The following is a 19,986-nucleotide window of genomic DNA, read 5'->3' as shown; positions in this document are numbered from 1 at the left end:
TAGTGTAAGTGGATTGAGAGGGAGCGGTTAAAAAAAAAAACACTGGCTGGCAGATGGGTGAGAAAGAGTGGGTGAAAGGACAGCTGGCACATTGATTCCTAGCAGTAAAAGAGCAAAGACAACATTTTACGTTGCAAAGTAACATATCTTCAGCCTGATGGCAACAATAGTCACATACACCTCCTGCTTTGAATAAAGAACAATGCAGGTGTCTGTCAGCGAGTACACGAGGTGCGGTGGAATAATAATAATGCTGTTTGTCTGGAAGGCAGACAGAGACAGCTGCTAGATGGTGCTTAACAGTGTTAACTTGCATGAAATAAAGCAACACCCAGCAAAAGCAAAGTTTTCTGTAACTTACATGTTTTCCTTTAATATTAGTAGGAACATCAGTAGGAATTGGATCCAATATACGTCAGACCAGTATAGTGTAACAGGACCATATTGGACTCTTATCATTAGATAGAACTCACTATTCCAGTATTGTTTCATTAACAAGTATTTGTTTGCTTAGTAAAATCAGAAAATTGTTCTATAAATAATAGGACTGCAACGATACACAAAAATCACGGTTCAGTTCGATACTTTGGTTTCACGGTTGGATATTTTTTCGATACAAAAAAATGTTCATGCCTTTTCAATTTGTCATTTATTAAAATTATAAATATATTTTAGCTCAAAAGTACAGTTTTTAAATTTAATGTTGCTGAAACAACAAAATAACAAAAAAAAATAAATCTATCTGATCGAGAAATCACTCATCTTTGGAAAAGAGCAGAGAAATGGGTCTTTCCAAAATAAAAGCTATACCATATGCTTCTTCTGGGCTATGTTCTCAGCAGCATATTAAACATATGAGGTCCCCATAAGGAGAATCACGTGCTAACGGCTGTCTAAATGACTCGGTAAAGTTTGTAACATGCGTGCTTGTTGTTTTTGTCTGCTTCCACTTGTCTTTGCACTAGGATGATGTCGGTGTAAATGTGCAGTCATATTCTTTGTGTTCCCACTAGTGCTGTCAGCGTTAATCTCGTTAAAATGACGTTAACACCATAATGCGGCAAATCTCCGTTAACAAGTTACCGCGGATCGCCCCGTGCGTGGGGCTGGACGGCAACACGTTAACACGTTAACAAGCTAACTGCACTAACGCACTAGTTTCCACCAATTGCGCACTACTTCCCACCAATTGCGCATTGCGTGGCACATCCGATATACTGTTTTGCTTTTGTCCATGACGCGCTACCATCAGGGTCATGCTTCACATGAAAACCAAGATAGTCCCAAAGGCCAGATCTGAATGAGGGTGGGGGAGGTTCAATTTCGGCTAGCGTTGAGGCAGTTGCCATGTTGCAACGAGCTTAGCTTCTGTCTTGCTAGCTTGCGCTGCGCTGAGTGGATCTGCACTCGACAGTGCAGCCTAGGCGGAGTAGTCGAACGCAGATCCACTGAACGCTCAACACAGACAGCATCGTCAGAAGAAAAGTTGATAAAATAAATAAAGAAAATTGTATTGTTCGATACATATGCGTACCGAACCGAAAGCACTGTATCAAACGGTTCAATATCGATACGAGTATTGTTGCACCCCTAATAAATAATAATCCATTTGCTGTTTAGATTTTTCAGTTTCCTGCTGATAGGAGTGCACTGTTGTCCTCATGTTTTAGACCTGTGCAATTCACTGTGTAAAACCAAAGAACATATAGTAACTTATCTGGATGCTTATTTTGAAGCACTGGTTTAAATTCATCTTAATGTCATTAATCACCATGAAAACTATACAAAAGTGGCAGTTTAACTTCTTTTAGATTTAACTTGAGTGCCATGTCTCCTCTTCTTATACCTCTATATGTCTCTGGTTCAACTCATCAGATAGTTTTTACTGTGTTAGTAACAGGCTACTATAGCATTTAATCTGGATTGATGGCACAACCTTAAACATCACACATGCTTCATAATTCTATATCAGTGCATCTTGTTTAGGTTATCTCTTTGTAAACAGACATGATTCTGCATGATTCTGCAGAATCATGCTGGACTAGAAATAGTGCTCTTTGGGATATTATTGTTGTATTATTAAGAAAAGTTTAAGGGCTATTCATGTGATTTAATTGCACTTACATAATGTAGAGGTATTTAAAAATGGTCAGACACACATTTTAAGTATTTATTCCCTGCAGATGTGACTAAATTTTCCATAATGCTACTCAAAGCATGTATAATGTTGTATACAAGAGACTTGGGAAACATGGTAGATTCCAATTGTTCATTTTACCAGGATGGTTGTGTCTTTTTTTTAGCAGGCTAATTGAGAATACAAATACAGTAGAACACAATTTTCATTTATCTTGAACTCTGTTTTGTTTAATGACGGTCTTTGAGTATGGAGCATTCGTATGTTTTTCAGACTACTGGAGATTAAAAGTGCCAAACCACTTAGAAATGCCAGATGTATCAACAATAATGATTCATCTTCACAAATAATCTGTTAATTGTGGAAGTTCCTCAAACAAGTGCGGGCACTTGAAAACAAACATTTTGACTCAGGCCCCCAGAGGCTCAGGATCAATCCTCAGATGATCACACAGCTAACTCCCACATGTAGAAGTTTCTGTGACTGAGTCAGAGGGCAGCACGCCCAAACAAACCTGTCTTGCGGGCTGATGATCTGTTAACTATGAGAACAGCTTGCACAGTCATTGGAAAATCTGGAAGCAGTTCTGAATCCTGGCATGAGCTCACGTTTTTGTACCTTCCTTTGATCATAAGAAACATAAAAAAAAAAATCAAATTCCTGTTGGACATCTAAAGGAACTTATGAGATCACAAACAGATTGCAATGGCACATTGTGCAAGGAAAACTTGCCTTTATTGATTGTGAATGCAAATAGTGTAGTTTTAGTTCCCTGCTATGCAAAAAAGCCATTGCCTACACAAGACTGAAAGAGTGTGTGTGCATGCCTGCGTATCCTTGGCTAGGGGAGACCGGAACCACTGAAAAGGCCATGTGGAAGAACTCATTTGTCCCAGTTAAGCATTCATGAATACTAAATCAAACCTTGAATGGAACATTCCTACCCCAGTTTTCCTGCTCATAAATTTCCTTCCCAATTCACAATAACACATCTGAATGAACTACTTACATAAAAATGTAAACAACTTTACACCATTAACAAAGTATACTATTACCGTTTTTAAAATGCATTCATAAGCAGCTAAAATAAACATAAATATACATTTTTTAAATATACTGTAAGTAGCTTAACAAAAAATGATCACAACAGTTCAAAAATTAACTTTTACATTTACACAGGGAACCACAATAGAGCACTCTATGATAAGCAATTTTGATTAAAATGTAAATATCAGTAATTTTGTGGTGGTGCTCAGGACTTTAGTAGAAGCCTTTTTCATCCATTCAAATGCTGTGCACTCCACAAACTAGATTAGCAGGCACTGAAATATCTGCAAAAGTAGATGGAAAATGTGTTTTTAGTAAATGTGACATTTGATGTAGCCAAACCAGTGCAAAAACATCTTCTTTAGGACATGACTTAAGAATTGTGTTTACTAGCAGACAGAGGTGGTTGTTGGCTGAAATTCTGATGCCACTGTCTTTCATACCTATTTTTTTAGGCTTAGGGAGGTTCAGGTTGTTCATGATCTCCACAAACTCCTCCATGCTCTTAGTCAAGCGTGGGTTATACTTGCGCTCCTCGCCCACTGTAGAAACCGTCTGACCTAAAACGCAAAATTAGATGCAGACCAGCATGACAGTTTTAGTTTTTGTACGGTAGTTCTAAATTCTGCCAGATGTTAAATCTGAACAATTAAAAATATTTACAAAGAAACAACATGCTTCTGACACACAACACATGCACTGTAAAAACAATATATATACTACATCTGTACCAATTCCTATGAGTGGGAAACTAATGGCCGATGTGGCTGAGCTTCAAATCTGTGCTGTTTGAAATTATTCACATCAGTGACTCTTAAGATACGCAATACACATTTACAAACATTTGCGTGTGAATGTGTGTTTTTAGCCAACCTAAGTAATCATGTGCTGGGTAGATGAGGCACTCATCAGGCAGGGTGAAGATCTTCTCATGGACTGAATGGTAGAGCTTTTTGGCACAACCTTTAGAAGAATAGGTATAAATCAGACAATTGCAATGGAAAACATATGAAACACTGCCCCCTTGTGTTCATTTAGAAGAACCACAAAAGAGTGCATGCATACCCTGCTGGAAGTCTGTCCTTCCACAGCCTCTAATGAGGAGAGCGTCACCAGTGAAAGCCATGCTCTGATCCCCAGTTACCAGGGTTATACACCCATCAGTGTGTCCTGGTGTCTCTTTCACAGTCAGAGACTAAAGAAGAGAAAAGACAAGTGTCATGTTAAATCAGTTTTATCAAGCAAACAAAACCAAACAGGTATCAAATCAAAGCATGTCAAATCAGTTTTATCAAGCAACTGTATACAACACCTACAAACACTATTATAAACAAAGAGTGGTTTTCTTCTTACGTGTCTTCCAAAGGGGATATTGTCTCCCTCTGTTAAGTGGATGTCAGCAGTGGCACCACTGAACTTGGAGATGGCACTCTTCAGTCCAGCCACTCTTTGCTTCATCAGGCCAGTGCTTGTTATGTGGTCTGCGTGGCAGTGGGTGTTAACTACCAGAAAAATCACTGCATTTATCACCAATTGAAAGATTTAATATTGATTCTTGGTATAAACTTATGCAATGTGTATATAGGCGAGACAGTCAATGTCCAGTTTATTAAGTACACTGGTTTCATCGCTCGTTATCGCTAATACCCAAGCAGCCAATCACATGGCAGAAAATTAATGTGTTTCGATATCTAGTCATATTCAAGCCAACTTACTGGAATTCAGACTGAGCATCACAGTGACGACCAAAGGTGATTTAGGTGACTTTGAATGCAATACGGTTGATCGTGTCACATGGGCTTGTCCACCACTCATTACAACCAAGTTATGTGGAAGATGTGGTGGAGATCATGGATGTACCGCTGACAAATCTGCAGCAACTGCGTGATCTTATCATGTAAATACAGATTAACATCTCTGAGGTATGTTTTCAGCACCTTGTTGAATCTATCCCATGAAGAATTAAGGCAGTTCTGAAAGCTAAAAGGATTCAGACATAGTACTAGCAATGTGTATCTAATAAACTGTCCAGTCAGTGTATGCTTTAAATTCGGCCTTTTTTAATTATTATTTTTAGACATGTCCCCGCAGCCTTGTCTGCTATTGTCTACACTAAACAACGGTCACGGGGCAAGGAACGGACACACAGTTATGTCTTTCTCACTGCCATACAGATTAGTCTAATATTACATTTATGTTGCCCCTAATGTAAATGTATTTACAACATGGAGAAGATAGGACAAACATTTCATACAACTGTCATAATTTATCGTTTAACTCTACCCTGGGAAGGTAGATACCTGCCACTGTTAGACTGAGTCCAAGTTCCTTTATGAGCTTCAGGTCCCGGTCAATGGTCTCCAGCACAGGTTCAATGATGACAGCCTCCTTGGTGTTCGTGTCTGCAAGCAGGTAGGTGTACGTGCTGCTCTCTGACTCAAACAGCTAAATGAAAAAGAAAACAGAACAGTGAACAAAGCACAGGTGTGATTCAGCAATAAATAATAACAGGAAAGGCACAGTAAACATCGTGTCCTCACCATACTTAGACAGGGTGTGTCTGACACAACAAAAGATAATAAGAGACAGAACAGATCACGGTATGAACTACAGTCAACAGTCACTTTATTAGGTATATCTTGCTAGTAACACCCCCTTTTGGCTTAAAAACTGCCTGAATCCTTTCTGGCATAGACTCAATAAGGTGTTAGAGATATATTGCACCACACTGACATGATATCATCACATAATTACTGCAGATTTGTTGGCTGCACATCTGAGATTCGAATCTCCTATCCCAAAGGTGCTCTACTGCATTGACATCTGGTGACTATGGAGTTTACCTGAGTACAGTAAGCTGATTTTCATGTTCAAGAAACCAGTTTAAGATGATATGAACTTTGTGACATGCAGCGTTATCCTGCTGAAGGCAACCATCCAAGTATGGGTATGCTGTCGTCAAAGATGGATGGATAATGATCAGCAACATAACTCAGGTAGGCTGTGGTGTTTAACAAATTCTTTTAATTGATGGTTTTGTAGGGCAATCCATTTAAATCAGCCGTTTCTGTAACTTTTACATAAGCTTGTCTGCCACATTTAAAGACACTTAAATCACCTTTCTTCCACATTTTAATGCTCGGTTTTAACTTAAGCAGGTCATCTTGACGATCTACATACCTAAATGCACTGAGCTGCTGCCATGTGATTAGCCGATTAGATATTTGTGTTTGTTCAACAAGCAGTCCTCCGTATAGGGTCTGGTGAGTATCTCAGTAATCAATGCAAAATGTTTACTTCTTAAACATTTACCAAGTTACCCATTAATTCTGCGTTTATGACCAGTTGGCGACAGAATCACTTACTGATATACTTCCTCATTGTGATGTGTCTGGGCATATCACACAACAACTTGAACAATTGTTAAACAAGCAGGAGTTTTCTTTCTTGAAATGCCTTTTTTAAAAGATGGCATGTGATCAATTTATCAGCTGGTTTCAAATATTAGGATAAAAAAAATGTAGGGTCATATGACACAGCAATTTCCATCACATGATGCATGCACATGAGGTATACTTCATTAAGCATTCCCATGCAAAGCTACTTTTTTGAAGACACATACTTTGCTGTTTTGCAGATATAGGTAGTAGTAATAGTGTAGCTATATGAATCATAAACCTGCTACTAATTTTTGTCACTTACAGATTAAGAGCAGTTTATAAAGTCATTCAGATATCACACTGCTTCAAAGCAGGACCAGAAACAGTAACATAAAGCAATAGTAAATGTGGTTTTTAAAGGGGTCATTAAGTGATTTATATATCTCATGTATACTTTACACTGTAGCTGCGCTACTTTTATTTAAGTACATCTAACGCATTTCGTTTAGCAATTATGAAAAAGAAACTTCAAAACTTTTGGGACTTTTGCTCAGCCGTCATTTCCTTGTAATACCACTTTTATCAGGATGCAGGACACCACACAAGAGTCTGAAAATCCAAAATTTGTTTGACAGCTGAGCACAAAAACCCACCTGAACTTTAAAGGAACTAATGCAGAAAGGAACTTCATAGACAGAAAACAAGATGCTAACGGCTAAAGCTACCGAGCTCACTTCCCACAACCGGTGGTACAAAAAAACTACAAGTACTCTTGCCTCTTCGTTACCACGTATGGTTGTAAACAAACAGGAGCAAGCCATCAAAATATGCCGACAGACTACCTGTCTGAAGAGGAGCCCTTCCGTCTTTGCCATCCTGGCTCAGTGCGATCTGCTGGTAACCCGTAGCGTCTGAAAAACAGTGCTTCAACCGGGACAGACGCATCTGTTTTGTTTCCGAGTCCCCTGCATTTGTCCTGAGTCGTCCCAGGAATGTCAACAAGCCACACCCAACAACAATCGTGATCAGTGACCACACCCACCTACCTACTTACCTACTTCCCTAACATTGGCTGGTTTCGATATGGGCGACATGGGCCATTGCCCAAGCGTGGTGGGGGCGGCATCATAGCATCCGAAAAAAAAGTTGCTCGCACCCACGCTGCCCCGACATTATGTCAGCGCATTTTGGGGATTGCATGGGCACCGATCGGTCTTGCATTGCCCATTTGCGACGAGGTGCCCTCCATTTACGAGGTGCGGCTGCTGCCAGCTGCACAGGAAGGAGAGGGGCGGGACGGCGGGAGGAAGCCGGAGTACCCGGAGAGAACCCACGCAAACACGGGGAGAACATGCAAACTCCACACAGAAAGACCCCGGCCTGATGGTGGAATTGAACTCAGGACCTCTTGCTGTGCGGCAACAGTGCTAACCACCGTGCCACCGTGCTGCCCTGAAATAATATTAATAATAATAATTAAATGGATTTTATTTTAAAAGACTTTAACAGACCCTGTTAATAGTATAGACACAATAGTAGTCATAACAGGAACCAGTAAGGTAGCCACGGAATAGTTCATTAAATCCAGAAAGTCCAAGAGAGTCGTTTTCTTTTAGTATTGTAGATATGTGTGCCTATCAGCAAGTTTGCATGAAAGAGACTCTAAAACATTTGTTGAAGGCTGATTTTAATATTTATGTGATTTTATTTTAAAGGTCTATAAAATGTGGTGCCATTTACACAATAACAACTTTGTTTTAAAACTCCTTCACACACACCCATTGGATGAGCCATCATGAGCATTAAACTGAGAAAGTGTGGCATCACCACATATCTGTGGGGAACGGTTGCTATGAAAAACAAAATGATAGTAACTAAAAAATAACATTAATATAGTTTTTTTTCCTAAATTACTTAATGATTGGAATCCAACTGAAATACATGAAAAAGTACACCATCTTTCAATTCTAAGCTTTTACATATCACGTTATAACTATCTGATCTCTAACAGTTCATGAAAGTAGATGAAATATAACCTCAGATGATCAACACAACACGACTATTATTCAGTGTCATTATTTATTTAACAGAATCTAAACCAAGTTACAAAGTTTTTATAGTAAGCTTTTATGTCCTGCTATGCAAAAAAGCCTTTTCCTGCACAGAAGCTTTCATGATTACTAACCTAACCTTGAGGAGAATGTTCGTATATGAACTTTCCTGCTCATAAGTAATTCATAACAAATCATCTGAAAAATTTGCTTACATTCAAGAAACTTTTTCTTACATAGATACATTTAAAATGTATTGAAATAGCAATTCAAGTATATACCTTATATATATACCATACAGAATCATTAAAAATCACTTTATAGTAAACATTTTGACCAATGTCCCACAAAATAGAGATGCAAATGTTAATTACTCTACAATTATTACAATTATGTGTTTTCATTATTATCCTCTTGTGGAGCACATTCAGTCCACACATTTAGTCTTGCAGTCCACAAACCAGATTAGCAGGCACTGCAGTTGCTGCAAAAAATAAATAAATAAATAAATAAAGTGCTTTTTACTGGAAAACATAGTTGGTTGCAGAACTGTAAATATGATAGTTTTTTTTTTTTCTTACCCATTTTTTTGGGATTGGGCAGGTTCAGGTTGTTCATGATATCTGCAAACTCCTCCATGGTCTTTGTTAGGCGTGGATTAAACTTGCGCTCCTCGCCGACTGACGAAGCCATCCGACCTGAAACACAAAACAGATGGAGACCAGTGTATCAGCCAGATGCTACACCCTGGACATGTTTCCAGTCCATTTCAGAGCTAGAAAAAATGGAGCCGGCGCACAACAACTGCCCTGTAAAAACCTAAAAACAGAACATACTATACAGATTGCAGAGCACCTGTACCGACTCCTGTCAGCAGAAAACTAATGAATTTAATTTTGCTATGCTTTTATATATGATGTAATGCATACTGCTACACAATAGTACTATATAAACCATTCCCTTCAGTGACTTTGTAACATGTATAAATATTTGGGGATGTGTTTTCAGCCAACCTAAGTAGTCATGTGCTGGGTAGAGGAGGCACTCATCAGGCAGGGTGAAGATCTTCTCATGGACTGACTTGTAAAGCCTTTTGGCACAACCTTAAGAAAATAAGGCAAAGGTTAGACAACTGCAAAGGAAAACTGATACTGTACTCCCCCCTTTTCCAACAAGAATAAAAATCATAGAAACGCAAAATGAACAAAAACACAAGCATAAAGCCAAAAGAGTATGTGTACCCTGCTGGAAGTCTGTCCTGCCACAGCCTCTAATGAGGAGAGCATCACCAGTGAAAGCCATAGTCTGATCCCCAGTTACCAGCGTTATACACCCATCAGTGTGTCCTGGTGTCTCTCTCACAGTCAGGCACTAAAGGAAGGAAAAGAAGAATGTCAAGGCATGATAATTAAATAGGTTTTATCAAGCAAATGCAACAAAAGCTTTTAGGTATTTACAAAATAACTGTACGCACACGATATTGCAAACAAATAATGTTTTTTTCTTCTTACGTGTCTTCCAAAGGGGATCTTGTCTCCCTCTGTTAAGTGGATATCAGCAGATGCACCACTAAGTTTGGAAATGGCACTCTTCAGTCCAGGTACTCTTTTCTTCATTGGTCCTGTGCTTGTTATGTGGTCTGCATGGCAGTGGGTGTTAACTATCAGCAAAATAAAGATAATGTGGGTCAATATAAAGCTGGAATATAATTGAGACTTGTGGTACACCCTCCAATCAGTTTAGCGAGTAGGGGGTTGGACACTTTTTTCCTTTTCAGAACACCTTTGATTCCTCGTCACACAGATTCAACTAAGTGTTAGAGATTTTGGTCCATGTAGCATGTAGGCATGACAACATCCCACTGTTACTGCAGATTTGTCAGCTACACATCCATGACGCTAATCTCCCTTTCACCACAGTCTATTGAATTAAGGCTGTGTGACTCTGGAGGCCATTTGAGTACAGAAACCAGACTTTGTGACTTGCATTATTATGGTGATTGAAGCAGCCATCAGAAAATAGGTACACTGTGATCACAAAAAGATCGACATCAGTAACTCAGGTAGGCTGTGGGGTATAAACGATGCTTAGTTGGTAGTAACGGGCCGAAAGTGTGTCAAGAAAATATCACCCACACTACTATACCACCATCACCAGCAGCCTGAACTTTTAATAACAGGTCGTTTCATAATAATAATAATAATAGGTCGTTTGATTCATGTCGTTTATGACGAATCCTGAACTAAACACTCAAATGCCACAGCAAGGTTTGTTCCAGTTGTCCAATTTTGGTGCAAATTATAGTCTTGGTTTATGTTCTTAGCTGACAGGACTGGCACACAGTGTGCTCGTCTGCTGCCGAAGCCCATATGCGTCAAGTTTCTTTGAATCACCTTTCCCCTTTTCTGATGCTTGGACTGAACTTCAGGAGGATATCTTAATGATGTCTACATGCGTAAATGCACTGTTTTTAAATATGTGCATTAAATAGGTGTATCCAATGAAGTGGCTGGTAAGTGTATTTCCAATTCGGAAAGATATATGTATTACACTAGCAGGAGTCCTTTCATACAAATAGCATTACCTACACTTAACAACGTTTTTGGGTCATAAATAAACAATCATTTCTGAACCAGGTAAAATATTTATGCTGCTCCTAATTTGTATTTACAGGCTGAGAAAGATGGGATTCTGCGTTAATTTATGTAGTTACCTGCCACTGTCAGTTTGAGTCCAAGTTCGCTTACGAATTTCAGGTCCCTGTCAATGGTCTCCAGCACAGGATCAATGATGACAGCCTCCTTGGTGTCTGCGTCTGCCAGCAGGTAGGTATATGTGGAGCTCTCAGACTCAAACAGCTAAATGTTGGAGGGGAAGCACAAAGCAGCAAACAGCAATAACTAACAGTAAATGGGAGCGGTAGTAAAGGTTACATTATTATCATTTCTCCTCACTTGTGTTTATAGATAACGTGTGCTTTGTGTGTCTACGGTAGCCAAAGAGAGACATTTTCGTACGAAGCTTGAAATAAAGTATTGCACTTTGTACTCCACCACATTTATTCAGAAGCTATTAGCATTAGTTATATGGCAGGGATATAAATTATTAATCAACAAATAATTTCTATTTTAGATTAAGATGCAGAGCATCAAGTAATTCAGATTTGTTCTTTCATCAACTTAAAAGTAATATCAAACATATTAACAATATGATATGGATCTCTGAAGTGGGTAATTTGAGCAGGTTTTCTTTCACTTAAGGTACTTTATAGTGATGCTATTGCTTTTTAGACAAACAAACTTTTTATATTTTGTTTTCTGCACTCCTACTTCCACTTTAGTAGAATATATAAACACATCTTCCACCATTATGTAAACTGGTTAATCTAAACTCAACAATTTTGAACAATATTTCTTTTTTCAGGACAGATCGTTTTAAACAAGTGCAGAACATCCAAATATGATGTGAACATACCTGTCTGAAGAGGAGTCCCTTTACCATTGCCATCCTTGCACAGTATCAGCAGCTGGTAACCGGCAGCGTTTTAATCGGGACAGAAACACAAACTCTGGGTTGCTGTGTAAAGCATGACTATTTAAAACCCTAACCACACCTACCTGCCTACCTACATACCTGCCTACCTGCCTTGGTAACGCCCCCAAATTAGAATAATTTTCAGAAGTCATCATGATAAAAAGGAAGAACATCACGTACTGCACACTATCTTTATGATCATCATCAATAAAATTATTGTTAATAATATTACTGATAATAAGATGAAGAAGAATTTAAACACTTTTAAGTGTTTTACTTTTATAAAAGTTAGACTTAGAGACGTATCTTTGCTGTTACAGCTTTTTCCCCATATACATTTTTCAGTCACACTTCTCCTTATAATGGCTCTCTAATTAAACTAATTTTAATGCAAAGTCACTCAAGGTCACAGACCACTGCGGCTCGCCGTTTTATTGGGAACAACCACAACCATCCATTTAATAATGCTCGTATCAGTACATCTTGTTTTTTTTTAGCTATTCACTGATTGTGAACTTGACCACAAATAGCATGCTCTGGGTCAAGCAGAGATAATGTGACTTTTATTTTAGATTACACAGACACAATACTGAATCCTAGATTTTACAATATGCTACTCAAAAGCACGTGCAATGTTGCATTCAAGACACTTTGAATGTACAGTAGAGAGAGGCGTTTACTGAGCAGGCTGTTTGAGGATTGAAATACAGCTCTACACCATGTTCATTCAACTTGGAATTTATTTAATGACAGTCTTTGGTGAACATGAGACATCCATATCCACTCAGGTTTTCAGGCTCAAACCATCATCACGACAGGGCTTCATCCATAGCAGCCAAAGACATAAAAAGTCTGAGTTAACCTGGCAGGTAGTGTTCCCCCATGAGGAGAGAACCAGAACACATGCAACTCATGCGGTGGTCTTTTAATCACAGGCAATAGTAAAAAGTTATATTCACATGAAATCACTTGCTTATGAACATTTTGATTCTGGCCTCCAAAAACCTCAGGCTCAAATTGTCACACAGCTGCAAGTTTGTGTGGCTGAGTCAAAGGGAAGCACTCTAAAACAAACCCGTCTTACTGGCTGAGGATCTGTTAAATACAAGAACAGCATGCATGGGTCACTGCAGTCTGATTCTTTCTTTTAGAGCTAGAGAGTAAATAATAATCATCATTTTCAACATATAAAAGGAACATGTGAGCTCATAATGCTATGACATGTTGTGCAGTAACATCTTAGCTGTTATTGATTTTAAATGCAAACAGCATAAGTTTTATTTTCCTGCTATTAAAAGAGGCCACTGCTTGTGGTACTGTGAGTGTGTGAGGCCTTGACTACACGACACAATTGTACCTTTTAAGCATTCACAAATACTAAACTGAACCTTCAGTGTAACAATCCTATCCAAGCTTTCCTCTTCCTCCCCAAATTTACACATAATAACAAATCTGAATAAGGTCAACTTACTTTTAACTTTACACAGTTAACAAAGGGTACCATTACTGTTCTTTCCTCAAACACAGATATTAATTACTTTGAATATCCAAAATAGAAGCAGATTTATTCCAAGTACAATTGATCAGTAGCTGCACTATAAATGATAACAGCAATTAAAATATACCATTTAGATTTAGACACAGAACCACAATAAAGCACTTTATGGCAAGTAGTTTGATTAATTCTGCTAAACAGACACAGAATGTCTATCACTGGGCAATGATGTCATTAGTATCGTCTTTCGTGCAGAACATTCAAACATGGTGCAGTCCACAAACCAGATTGGCAGGCACTGAAATATCTGCAACAGAACAAGGAAAAAATGTTTATAGTAAATGTGACGCCCAGCACGCAAAACCTGTGGTGACGTCTCATAGGCACGAGAACTAGAAATGTGGAGATGACATGGATAGTGAAAGGCTGTAGATACTATTGTTAAATACCTATTTTTTTAGGCTTAGGGAGGTTCAGGTTGTTCATGATCTTCACAAACTCCTCCATGCTCTTAGTCAAGCGTGGGTTAAACTTGCGCTCCTCGCCCACTGTAGAAACCGTCTGACCTGAAACGCAAAAACAGATGCAGACCAGTGTGACATCTTTAGTCTTCGTGGTCCTGATTTTTGTCACATGTTAAATCTGGTCAATGAAAACATTTATACAGAAACATGCTTCTAACAACACAAAATATGCACTATAAAAACAACATGTATACAACATCTGTTCCAGCTCCCATTAGTGGGAAATTAATAGCTTTACATTTTCAGTGCTTTTAAGCACAAGCTGAAAATCTGTATTACATAAAAACATTCACACTAATGACTCTATAAAATACATAAATGTGTGTCTGCATGTGTTTCAGCCAACCTAAGTAGTCATGTGCTGGGTAGATGAGGCAGTGGTCAGGCAGGGTGTAGATTTTCTCCTGGATTGACTGGTAGAGCCTTTTGGCACAACCTTAAGAAATGAGAGAAAACTTAGAAAACTGCTAAAGGCAATGGCTGTAATACTGCCCCCTTGTGTTCATACAGAAACACTACAAATGAAAATGAACAAAAACAAGCATAAAGCCAAAAGAGCATGCATACCCTGCTGGAAGTCTGTCCTGCCACAGCCTCTAATGAGAAGAGCGTCACCAGTGAAAGCCATGCTCTGATCCCCAGTTACCAGCGTTATACACCCATCAGTGTGTCCTGGTGTCTCTCTCACAGTCAGAGACTAAAGAAGAGAAAAGACAAGTGTCATGTTAAATTAGTTTTATCAAGCAAACATAACCAAACAGGTATGCAACACTTACAAACACTCCATCATAAAAAAAGAACTTTTTTTCGCCATACGTGTCTTCCAAAGGGGATCTTGTCTCCCTCTTTTAGGTGGATATCAGCAGATGCACCACTGAATTTGGAGATGGCACTCTTCAGTCCGGCAAGTCTTTTCTTCATCAGGCCAGTACTTGTTATGTGGTCTGCATGGCAGTGGGTGTTAACTTAAAAAAATAAAAAGAAAGTTTGAATGCGAGTCAAGATTACTGTATATTTTAATCTGCATATAAGAAGAGTCAGTGGAACACAGATCACTGCAAAATCATTTCATAATATTTACTCTTAGGTATTATTATGATATAATATAATATATACATACATACGTGCATGTATATATGTATGTATATAAATACACATTAACGTATATTGGCTCAGGGACAGAGACTCAATTTCAATTTCCCCCAGAAAACAGACGTTTAAAGAGGGAAACAAGTCCAGTACTATATTTATTTTGGCCCCAAGGGTAATAATGAAGTATGTTTTCATAAAGTTCATTCAAGCTTTAAGTAGGGCTGATCTGAAAATGCATCTTAGTGTCAGGGTTAGGAAGATGGAGCTTAATTTCATCAGCTGGTTGTATATTTATTTAAAGTAACCCTGCCACTGTCAGTTTGAGTCCAAGTTCGCTTACGAATTTCAGGTCCCTGTCAATGGTCTCCAGCACAGGATCAATGATGACAGCCTCCTTGGTGTCTGCGTCTGCCAGCAGGTAGGTGTACGTGCTGCTCTCCACTTCAAACAACTAAAGGGGGGAGGAGGGAAAAAAAGGTGAGTACACAGGTGTGACTCAGTAATAAATAAAAACAATAGCGCAAGGGTAACAAGGGTTACACACTCATTCATAGACAATGTTTGTAAGAGACCAAAAAACTGAAAGAAAGAACAGATTATAATATAGGGCAACTTGTTATCATATAAAAACATCCTTATCAACTGTGTCAGGAAGCATTCAGGGGTCATACAAATGCCCCTGAAAGATTAGCTGTCCTGAAAGATTAGCTGTCAAGTTTTAGTATCCGAAACAAAACTGCGCATAGATCAACTTAAAGGGTTGTTTGACTCGAAAATGATCCACATAATTCATCCAACAACCTAACTTGGTTGCGCATTAAAATAACTAAAATTAAATGCTCCTTATCAGAAATATAACAATGAGCTAAATGCTAACTCACTTCCTACTTAACGCCGTAAAGACGGTTGCAAAAAATCCTAAAGAAAATGTCGTTTTCTTCCTGAAGGCAGGAGGATCCAAACGGGCGCAAAGTGCAAAATGGCAAGGTATAATCATCTATAACCTACCTGTCTGAAGAGGAGTCCATCCGTCGTTGCTATCCTGGCGCAGTAGGATCTGCTGGTTACCCATAGCGGCTGAGCTCCAGTGATAAAGCCGGGGCAGAAGCGCCTGCTCTGGGCTGCCGCGTAATTCAAGCCGTCAGCGTTTGTCCTGAGCCGTAGCGTCGAAGCCAGGGCCCGCTGAACGGGCTTCACTCTGCTTATTACCGAACACATAGTCGCCGATGTGTCCTGATTTGAACCTCTTGATAGCGGGCAACACTGCCGCACGTACGCGTAGGTTCCGCAAAGAGAGACCGTGGGTAGTAGCACTATGAACTCTGTGTTACCTGCCGCTTATCACGCTGACTGTCAATCAGTCCTTGGAAAAAACAACACAAGGACTTCAGTGTCGTTTGGAAGCTCCACTGTCACCAGCTGCTTTTACGGGCTGGAGCCGTGCCAACTTGTTTCTTATTAAGCGGTAAATATGGGTTTATGGGTAAGTGAAGCTGCCGGCTAACTTCCTGCACAGCTGAGTACCGTCTTCGCCGTCCTCAGTGAGACGCATGCGCCCTGGAATGAGGGGCCTGGCAATGTACACAACAACGTAGCAGCGGCCTACGTGACATTTACGCTGTCAGGCAAGTAAACATCGTCCAAACACAACCTTGTATAAAACGCTCAGTCATCCGCTTTAGTGGAGTAATACGGATGGAAAACAAACAACCAAATAAAAGCTTTGTGATGAGCTACATGAAAACAGTATTTGCTCCCTTTGTCGTTTTTTTTTAAGTCTAACTTGCATGTTTCAGATCCTCAAACAAATTTTGATACTAAGACCATGCAAGTAAATACAAAATGCATGTTTAACTGATGATTTCATTGGCAGCAAGAAATGCAATCAAGCGTTTATGATAACTGGAAATGACTCTTTTATATCACCATAGAGGAGTTTTGGCCCTCTCTTTAAAGAATTGCTGCAGAAAGTGCTTAAGCATGAAGGGCTGGTTCAAAGTCATATCAAAGCATCAAAGTCCAGACAGTGACTAGGCCAATCAGACTTGCTGTTTCCGATTATTGCCCGATCATAATTCAAATGCCTTTGATCTTCAGGGCACGAAATGATTCCTTTAGGATCTTTTGGGAAAGAGCAGAATTCATTGTTCATGAATACTGGAAGTTCTCCAGGTGCTAAAGTAGTAAAACAGTCCCATATCATCAAGCTACCACCACCACCACCACCACGTATGACTGTTGCTATGATGTTGTTTTTATGAAATGGTGTTGAGGTTTCTGTCAGATGTAATGGGATTTGAACCTTCCAAAAACTCCAAATTTGTCTCAACGGTTGACAGAACATTTTCACAAAAGTCTTGGAGATATTCAAGATGTTTTTTGGGAGGGTTTTTGGTCAGCTGTGGTTTTTGCCTCGGAACTCTTTTTCCCACTTGATGAACGATCAATCATTGACCTTAACTGAGGCAAGCTCCTGAACTCCCGAACGAGCTGCTGATGTACTTTTGGATTAATTTTGGCAAGTAGTTGGCTACATATGGCCCATAGACTCTAATGAGTTTGCGACTCCTGTTATAAGGCCACTGAACACACTTAAAGAGTGTGAGAAACCCATTGAAAACATAATATAGGTTTTCAAAACTTAATTAATATTCATTTGTTTTGAAATAATGAATAATTGGTTTTATTTATAATATCTTGTTCATCTAGTCTTACTAGTCATACTAGTATTTAGTACTAATATTTATTTTATACAATCAAAGGAAAAATATCAGAAACTGCTTGGTTCCACAGTTTATCAGTACTTCAAATTTAGCTAACATAGGTTATCAGGTCATTTTCATCTAGTGTACCTTGAACCTGTCAAGTCACAGTAATCTATACACCAGCACTTAAATTGGCGCACTTAGACACTAAAGAGGCGCCATGCGCTGTAATAACTGTTAAAATTTGTGGTCAGCAGCCGCGATCAGACAGGAATACAATCCCATTTTCACTTTGATTTATTTGTTGTTTTGTCAGCTATACTTTCATGTCAGTCCTGATAAACGTTTACAAATGTATCATTACTGGCAGTAAATTTCTACTACTGATAAAATTTCTACTACAGATAATAGTGTTTCTATATTTCTATAACTGACAATAGTGACAGTGCACGCTATCGTAGAATGAACAACACTGATAGGCAGATAGATGCAAGTCGATCTTTATTGTCAGTTATCTCATTGTCAGATTTTAAGGTGTTGCAGAAACAGCTGTGGTGGTCTCGGCCGAATCCTCTGCTTTATACTGCAACAAAAAATATTAAAACAAGGACAATTTAAAAACTTTATTGTATATTTCGCAAATGACATTAATGTGTTATAGTGCATTTTGGCTATGAAAAGTCCTGCGGGGTATTAAAAGTAATCACATTTCCTGCATTTTACTGATGTATTCTTTTACTAATGCATCTAGTTTGCCTCCATCCTTTAAAGAACTAATATGTATTGAAATGTTGGTTCTATAACCTTCAACAGGATTTAACATTTGACCGTTAAGTTTTTTTCTTCTTTACTGCTGAAGTTTTATTATCTGCTATATAGCCAAACTGCTTATCTGTCAAGGGTTGTAGTTCAAAATGAAAATAGAAAAGCATTTTTAGATAGACTGTGACACAGATGCAGTAAATAAACTAACAGAACTTTGACTCCGAAACAGAGCGACAGATAAAGATAGGTTTTACATTTACAAGCGGTGAGGAAAAGTGCTTCCCATACCTGTATGTCTATGTAATGTTCAATCCACTGAAGCAGTTCAGTTACTCTGCTGTAGACGCCTGGTTTATTAGGCCGTGCGCATCCCTCTCCCCAACTCACCACGCCTGCCAGCTTCCAATCCCCTTTAGATGTCTTACACACAAGTGGTCCACCACTGTCCCCCTTAAGAGAAAATCATTTCACAAACAAAATTTGTGAACATCAAATGGGAGAAACACAACTCTTGATAGATTGTAAAGTATATTGTAAACGTATATAGATTGTAAAATATATTTTATATTCTTCATGAACCTGTGCTAGGTTTGTGGAGAGGAGATTTCATCTCTGTGGGTGTGTACCTGGCAAGAGTCAACCCCTCCATCCATGCTCCCAGCGCAAATCATTCGAGGAGTTATGAAGAGACCATAGACACTCAAGTCGTAGCAGATGGATTGAGCTATTACCTTAACATGAGCCTGCCTTAACTCTTCTGACACATAGCCTGACAGAAAATGAAATGAAAAAATCAGCAGCAAAAAGTGAATGAAAATAAGTAGAAAGGGTTACTTGAAGGTGACTAGTGGAAATGTTACACAGTTCAAAAGATAATGAATGACAGGAAAAAGAAAAAAGACTTTGTTTTTATACTTAATATTTTTTTGTATCTAGTAATTAAGTCTAACGTCTTAGCTTCAATGAGGATACTGTACTGACAAATATGGCTCTTTAAAAAGTTTTTGCCCTACAGTTTCCAACTCTGAAACTATGATTGTGAGTTTTTGAAGCTATTTGAAGCTCCAACTTAAATTATACTTGCGTTATCAAATCACTTTCTTTTAGCTCAGTTGTTAAGATCACAAACTGTAGCAAAAGTATCTGTCTTTCAGTGCAGTGCACCTGTGTTTTCATTTATGTATCCCCAGCCTGTGATCCAGCAGTCTGATCCATCAGGAAAGGACTCGGTTGGACTGGGTAAACAGACCGGTCGG

General features: G+C 38.8%; 3 protein-coding genes across 4 annotated transcripts; all 3 read right to left on the bottom strand.

Moving 5' to 3' along the window:
• Positions 1-2,156: 2,156 nt before the first annotated feature.
• LOC102213647 (persulfide dioxygenase ETHE1, mitochondrial-like) lies at positions 2,157-7,611 on the bottom strand. Of its 2 annotated transcripts, none has more exons than XM_005754284.1 (7): positions 7,407-7,611; positions 5,485-5,629; positions 4,538-4,701; positions 4,250-4,379; positions 4,058-4,147; positions 3,628-3,744; positions 2,157-3,468 (listed from the first exon to the last, which is right to left on the bottom strand). In XM_005754284.1, the coding sequence occupies exons 1-7, from the start codon at positions 7,437-7,439 to the stop codon at positions 3,422-3,424; spliced, it is 726 nt and encodes a 241-aa protein (XP_005754341.1). In that variant the 5' UTR covers positions 7,440-7,611; the 3' UTR covers positions 2,157-3,421. The 2 variants fall into 2 exon arrangements, with proteins under 2 accessions (XP_005754341.1, XP_005754342.1); XM_005754285.1 differs by having other exon boundaries at positions 4,538-4,686.
• Positions 7,612-9,055: 1,444 nt separating this feature from the next.
• On the bottom strand, positions 9,056-12,128 carry LOC102213378 (persulfide dioxygenase ETHE1, mitochondrial-like). The gene is made up of 7 exons (XM_005754283.1): positions 12,090-12,128; positions 11,329-11,473; positions 10,127-10,275; positions 9,857-9,986; positions 9,629-9,718; positions 9,197-9,313; positions 9,056-9,099 (listed from the first exon to the last, which is right to left on the bottom strand). The coding sequence occupies exons 1-7, from the start codon at positions 12,120-12,122 to the stop codon at positions 9,056-9,058; spliced, it is 708 nt and encodes a 235-aa protein (XP_005754340.1). The 5' UTR covers positions 12,123-12,128.
• Positions 12,129-13,373: 1,245 nt separating this feature from the next.
• Positions 13,374-16,839, bottom strand: LOC102213089 (persulfide dioxygenase ETHE1, mitochondrial-like). The gene is made up of 7 exons (XM_013907824.1): positions 16,269-16,839; positions 15,567-15,711; positions 14,985-15,133; positions 14,736-14,865; positions 14,515-14,604; positions 14,094-14,210; positions 13,374-13,951 (listed from the first exon to the last, which is right to left on the bottom strand). Exons 1-7 carry the CDS (start codon positions 16,476-16,478, stop codon positions 13,905-13,907), a joined length of 888 nt encoding a protein of 295 aa, XP_013763278.1. The 5' UTR covers positions 16,479-16,839; the 3' UTR covers positions 13,374-13,904.
• Positions 16,840-19,986: the final 3,147 nt, after the last annotated feature.

This window comes from Pundamilia nyererei, unplaced genomic scaffold, assembly GCF_000239375.1.
Source record: "Pundamilia nyererei isolate P.nyererei 1_Seehausen unplaced genomic scaffold, PunNye1.0 scaffold00534, whole genome shotgun sequence".
NCBI lineage: Eukaryota > Metazoa > Chordata > Actinopteri > Cichliformes > Cichlidae > Pundamilia > Pundamilia nyererei.
This window is presented reverse-complemented; position numbering and strand designations above follow the sequence as displayed.